The 6770-nt window shown below is 33.8% G+C and overlaps 1 protein-coding gene across 3 annotated transcripts; it reads right to left on the reverse strand.

Moving 5' to 3' along the window:
- Positions 1–372: 372 nt before the first annotated feature.
- Positions 373–6241, reverse strand: LOC111626467. 3 transcript variants are annotated; one of them, XM_023369846.1, is made up of 4 exons: positions 6099–6241; positions 3740–3780; positions 1760–1940; positions 373–577 (listed from the first exon to the last, which is right to left on the reverse strand). In XM_023369846.1, the coding sequence occupies exons 2-4, from the start codon at positions 3740–3742 to the stop codon at positions 471–473; spliced, it is 291 nt and encodes a 96-aa protein (XP_023225614.1). In that variant the 5' UTR covers positions 3743–3780; positions 6099–6241; the 3' UTR covers positions 373–470. The 3 variants fall into 3 exon arrangements, with proteins under 3 accessions (XP_023225614.1, XP_023225611.1, XP_023225613.1); XM_023369843.1 differs by lacking the exon at positions 6099–6241 and adding an exon at positions 5770–5906; XM_023369845.1 differs by lacking the exon at positions 6099–6241 and adding an exon at positions 5711–5759.
- Between the last annotated feature and the right edge of the window lie 529 nt (positions 6242–6770).

The following is a 6770-nucleotide window of genomic DNA, read 5'->3' on the forward strand; positions in this document are numbered from 1 at the left end:
GGATGGGGAGATTCACATCGCGACATGCTTCTGTGCAAGCAGACACGTAACGGGGACGGGTACCTTGACGGGAGGTGCGTCGGACTACTGGGCATGTCGGATTAAAAAACGTCGGACTATAGAGGGACAACTGTACTTAACAGACGAAAAAAAATCGGATATAATTGGCTGGATCGAACATAGTAATTTACAAAACTTATTAAAATATTTCCCAACGTATAAAAAATTATTTTTATTTAAAGGTGGATAGATAGAAAAAAAATCACGGTTAATCCTCAAAGGATTTCCGTAACGTATATAACAGCCTATATATTATACAGTATATAACAACCGGAAAAGTAAGATTTAATATATGATTTATTTATCACTAACGAAAAATATAATTTTATCCAAATTTATATTAAAATAACAGACAATTTGCATTAATCTTTGTAAGTATAATATTTATTATCGAATTTCCGTTAATTTGCTCATGACTTGATGCATGTGTTGGTAGCATTATCACAATGAAGACCTGTAGTACATTCACTTGTAGGAGGAACACCTTTAATGGGAATAGGGCAATCTGCTCCTTTATCTGTAAAATAAGATAATGTTGAAAATGAACATGATTTTCAGTTTACAAAGATCGTGCATAAGAAAAAATGCTTATAATTTTTAAAGACAGTTTATTACATGATAAATCGTTTTACGGATTATTAACTTATATCTCAGTCTTAGGTCTAAATTTAAAATCGAACGTAAAAAATATAGAACAAACATAAAATAATTCATAAATATTCTATCCATGCGATGATACAAACTTAACAATAAACATGTTGATTTAGAATACGAAAATTCAAACATGAATTCTTACATAAAAAAGAAACATAAAAAGCAAACATACTAAATAACTCGCAACATGTACAGTACAGTTATATTAGCAGCTAAATTAACATAAACAAACGTGTTTTGATTTTTACATCCTTAACTTAAGTGTTAACAAACTTCGGGTCAAAGTTCGTGCTAAGCCGTTTATAGATCTAGAGCGAGAGCTGTTCTAGTACAGTCCGCGAACAGTTGTAGAACAATTAGCAAGTTTGTCTTCAAACCGGTACTACAAAAATTTTGTTCTCAAACATTGAATCCCATACACAAAATGTCAAGAACCGTTCTGAAACATGCCATTGTTTTGGAGAAGACGCTACGCTCGTGAACAACTGGGAAGTTCCCAAACTATTCGCGAAGTTCTTATTTTAGTTTATATGCAGCTTTAGAGGCTTCTCGTTTATTAAGCCACTAGACTTTGGCCGGAAGTTTATTTATTCTTGCTTGCGCGTACTCTTGTTGGCTTTTGCTAATGAGCAAACCTGCAAATTTATTCTTTATCATATATTATTTTCGTTTACAACCTTCCTATTCCTATTACTCTTATTATTAATGACTGGATGGCCGAGCAGTCAAGGTGGGAGCCTACTGCTCTGGATGATCCGGGATCAGAATCCGGACGGATCGTAAAATCCCCGGGAATTTTTCAGGTGTTGCTCCTTTTGAAAACATCGGGCCTCCTCTCTCCATTATGGATTCGGCCAGGCCCACATTGGGGCGGCCGGGTCACCATCCAGCCGCTTAAATGTGGGCCTGGCCGAATCCATAATGAGCCTGCTAAAAAGGAGGCCTCTTAGTGTCCACAGGGCGGAAAGAGTTAAAAAATTACTCCTACTATTAGTATCCTATTAAAAAGTTTATTTTATTGTAATAATAGCAATATTAAACTTACATAACTGTATAACACACAAATCACAGCATCCACAGAAACCACCATTCTTTTTTACTCTCCCATTTTTATTTTGACAATCACTCATATCTTCGCACTCCATGCTATCACATATATTTGGTGGACATACAATTGCATAAACCATTATGAACGCAGAACAAAATATTCCAAGAAACAATTTATTCTGTTAAATAAAGAAAATAATTTAACAAATATGTTAATTAAAAACTTGTATAAATGAACTTTTATATAATGAATTTTATAATAATTATTATATTAGTCACGTAAACCTAATACAATACCCGACCAAACATCCGACAAGTTTGAAACCAAAAGTGGTCCAGATTTAGAGATTTTCCAGTTTCCTGGACACAGATTAAATATGCATCATATTTTACAGCATGTAGGACGCACTTCCATTTCAGCACAAGATATTTAGGAAATAATTTAAAATATATGCTCTTCACCTCAAATTAGTAGTGGCTTGCCCCTGTACATTATACTTTTTCTTTATCAGTAGTGCCGGTCATCTATCTAACACCTTTTAAGGGAAAATTTTTGAATTGAAATAAAATTACTTCCGGTAGGCAGGCAAAGCTTGTATATAGTTAATCGAGACCTCCTACTTCTAAAGTTTCCAAATCTAATATCGTCTTTCATCTATCTAACTTTGTTCTCGAGGTTAAGGAAAGACAGGCGGACGAACGGATGGACGACAGTGGGAATTTATAGATTTACAATTTTTTTCAAGCCAAAAAAGCAGCCAAAAAAGTATTTACTTTAATGTATTTAAGCCATCCCGCGCCTCTGGTATTTGGCATCATTTTTTAAAACTACATTTTAGTTTTTTAAAAAGTAAAATTACTTCCTAGAATCCACACATTTATTTATCAGGAAAAAAGCAGGAGTTTAAAAGAAGTCATTTACCATTAAATTATTCTATATGAATAAATGCAAAAGCAGCTTAGCCGTAATAAGAAAAAAAGTAATTACAACAATAATTATAATTATGTTTAATTAAACAATAGAGAGGTTGCTGCGGAAGTTTTCATCTCTAAAACGTGAACGTCGAACGTTGAGCTCTACCATCTTAAGCCTAGAAGTTTGACAATGGCCGAGCATGATTCCAATGACGTTCTAAACGCCATTGTCAAACTTCTAGACTTACAAGATGGCGGCGCTCAACGTTCGAGGTTCGCATTTCAGAGATGAAAACTTCAGCCGCAATCTCTCTAATAACATTTTTATTCAAGAGTTGGTTAAGTAGAGGTTATCTTTAGCCTACTGAAAACCTACTGAAGGATGGAAAATTCATTAACCTACGAGAGATCGCAACTTCACATATAAGACGCAGGGCGATTTTTGAGCCTTTTTTTGAACAAAAGTTGTGCCTTATATGCCGTAACAAACGGCACTTAAAATATAAAATAAAGAATGGATATCGTATTTAACACACGTATGCCAGCAGTCACTTTTTTTTTATACTCTTTCCGCCCTGTGGGCATTAAGAGGACCTCTTATAGCAGGCCCATTATGGGTTTGGCCAGGCACACAATGGGGCGACCGGGTGGTGAGGGACGGGGCCCGACGTATCCGAACGGACCATCCCCGAAAAATTCCTGGGGATTCCTTCACCCGTCCGCATTCGATCCTGGGTCTCCCAGAGCGGTAGGCTGCCACCTTGACCGCTCGGTCATCCGGCCGTCTGCCAGCAGTCACTGGAACTGGTTTCGTGCGATGTGTATGCCACGAGAATCAAAACAAAGCGGCCGCATAACGAACTTTAGCTGTACTAAAGTCCGCCAAATTCAAAACTAGCCAGTTTTTAAAACAACTGATTTTCCGGTAATTCCGGATTTCTAGAAACTGGATATTTGATCTGGTACTGTAAGAATAAAAGACGCTTATATACCGTAACTTAAAATTATATTTTAATTTATAATCTAACTATTTAAAAATTGACATTATCAATTCAAAATTTACCATTTTGAATGCGCTTTCTTCGAATATTGAGTTCCTTTTATCTAAAAAAACAAAAAACAAATAATTTCAAGTTTAGTCTTAATCACATGTTTACAAATCAGTTATGATTTTTAGATGAATGAGGGATCCCTAAAATATATTAAGTTCAAACATCTTTGAAATACAACACTGATCTATCAATAATATAATATTTTTGTATAATGTAGCAATTGATTTCGTCGGCTGTTTAGTTAAGATTAGGGTTTCTCAAACGGAATCCCGGTTGTTTTTTTAACCCGGGAAATTCTCATCCCGGGAAATCCCGCAAATTTTTTAAAAGTTTACTTTTTTCTTATTTCGTGTTAAGGTTGAGGAAATTTTGCAAATAGAAAGTATAATTAACCCTTTTCTACCCAAAGATATTTTTCTTAACATAATTCTGCATGGTAGGTAGGTAGAATTTGTTCCTAACTTTGTTCGCCTTTCTTCGCTACATTGTTGTTGTGTTCAGCCGTTATTTTAGTGACAGCTTTATCACAATTCGTTAAATATGATAAATTATAATCATTTATCTTTTTGCTAGTTGAAAAGCCTAACGGCATCGTTAACAGAAAGCCATTTCTACCGGAGAGAGAAATGGCTTTCTGTTCAATTATAGCGATCACTCATTCTCTTCGATTCTTATAACAGAAATGTCATCTAAAATGCAAAAGAGAGAATATCACATTATGATAGTTATTGGTTTGAAACATTGTACTAATCACACCCCTCATTTATAACATGCGCGGCTATACTATCTATATTTTGAATTAAATGAACCTGCCCTTGACATAGCCATCGCAGAAGTACAGTACGTTCAGGATCGATGTCAACAAGTTTATCTTCGAAGTCGTCATCATCAATAAGAAAGTCAGAGTAATCAATGCTATTTGAAGCATTAATAAGATAGTACGCTATATTTTAAAACTGGTACTGTATTTCTTTTCTCGCTGGTTATATTTTTCCTCAAGGAATGCAAAGGCGGACATTGTAATTCCGTCGTTGAAGACGCGGAAATACTTTTAACGCTGTTTCTTTTTTCTTTTTATATATAAGCCTTTCTGTAGTATTTAACGAATTCAGACAAAAAGATTCCATCGAAATACTGTGGCTGCTTATTATGTTTTTCAAGAAAAGAGCTTTGTCCTTCGACATCAATGAGGCTGAGCAATCACGATCAATCGAAATTACTACAAAGTTCTTGAGACCCTGAACAAAAGACAACCCATTAACAAATGAGCGACTTCTTGTGCTCTTTCAGAAACAGAAGACACCAATAATTTATCAGAGAATTTTGCAATTTTCTTAAAAAGCTCCGCATATGATTGTGACAGCTTTTCACATTTAGACGCATATTTTCGATAAAGTTTAAAACAGCGTTTTTAGAAACCGCTGGAGTGAAATGTGAGAGATCTACCCATCTAGCAAGGTCTATATAGACCTTGCCATCTAGCATAGCACTATGTCGCCATCTACTAGCATAAATGTAGATTTTTGTTGATTTTTAGTGTTTATTAGCGATAATTATGTAAATTTTTAACGCATTTTCCTCAAAATTTTATCAGTGATGTCTCTCATCTTGCTGTTTGATAAAAATAAGACGAGATTTCGTTGAGTTAACGGTCAGGAAATCGATTATTTTTGAATTATGTCTGAACTGTAAGTGAAGACTAAAAATATCTCGTGATAAATATTTATAATAAATATTCAAAATTCATAATTTACAACTATGCAAACGTTAACTTAAGTTAATGCAAAATGATTAAAATATTTTATATACAAGGGTGGTGCAAAAGAAGGTATACAGTTGTTAATATGGAAAGAAAACATGCAGGAAAAATCATTGATCTTCACACATAAATTAAATCACAAATAAGGAATACGAAATAATAAAAGAAAAAAATAATGAATACCAAACATCTGTATTTCTCGGATTCACAATTATAAACCTACCTTTGCACCTCTGTATATTATATTAATTAACGCAAATAGAAAGTTTAAACATACGATACCTGCAATCTAATATTTAAATATTCAAAGGTGATTGTGTTATAAATGTAATAAACAATGTACTGTATTAATGATTATGCAAGTTAAAGAATTGCATAACGAAAAGTTTGAAGGTTTGCAAAGATTGGTGAGTCATCTATCCAATAATTTAATTCAGAACGCATCTGTTATTATAGATATAATCATTATGTAAATTACTAATTTTACTGGAAAAATTATATAAGATATGCAAAATTATAAAATAATACAATGAAATTTTTAAATGTAGAAATTACATACGGCTTGTATTAAGGATATCTAATTTGAATAAGTTACAAGTTTAAAAACAAACCTTGTTGCAATGGCGCTGAATATAGCGATGGGCAAAGTAGTTGTTTGTAAATAACATTAACAAGTTGTTGTTATTATTTATTTAAAACTAACTGTTAAAAATAAATAGGCAAAAAAAAAAAGAACAATTTACTAGTGCTCCAAAATCATCGATTTTCTAACATTTATTGCTCTGTCTGCTCTCCAGTTGTTATTTATGCAAGGACGCTCATGACATACTTTGTACAGGATGTTATTTTTGACTTTTCATTTTTATTTTTTAAATAACAATCTGTTATTGTTTTTCGAAATAATAGGTTGGCAAATAACCGTACTAGCATCCTGGTGTGTATAGTATTCGTACTTTTGCGGTTAGTTTTACGTACAAGGTCTGATCAAAAAGTATCGATCTTATTTTTTTCTTTGAAAGTATTTGCAAGCTGGAGAGGAGATCATGTTGTCATGTCACGTTGGACCCTATTGCATGTGTGTGAATTTTGACGACCCCGTTCTATCCTGCAGTCACTGTCATGCAGTCGTGATAGTTGCATGTTTACGACTGCATGACATATTACCAAACCACTAATACGACTGCATGATGTTTGTCGTATTAGTGGTTTGGCAGAACATGATCCTAATTTCACGAAGATTATAACAAGAGATGAGATCTAGGTCTACTGATATGACCTGAGAA

The sequence above is a fragment of the Centruroides sculpturatus genome, unplaced genomic scaffold (assembly GCF_000671375.1).
Source record: "Centruroides sculpturatus isolate CEXI.00-Female unplaced genomic scaffold, Cexi_2.0 scaffold391, whole genome shotgun sequence".
NCBI lineage: Eukaryota > Metazoa > Arthropoda > Arachnida > Scorpiones > Buthidae > Centruroides > Centruroides sculpturatus.

What these genes read in the sequence shown, in the direction of transcription:
- LOC111626467 (XM_023369846.1), bottom strand. An exon ending in TTTGTGTGTTATACAGTTAT is followed by an intron (nt 578 to 1,759) that starts GTAAGTTTAATA and finishes CTTATTTTACAG; the next exon opens with ATAAAGGAGCAGATTGCCCT.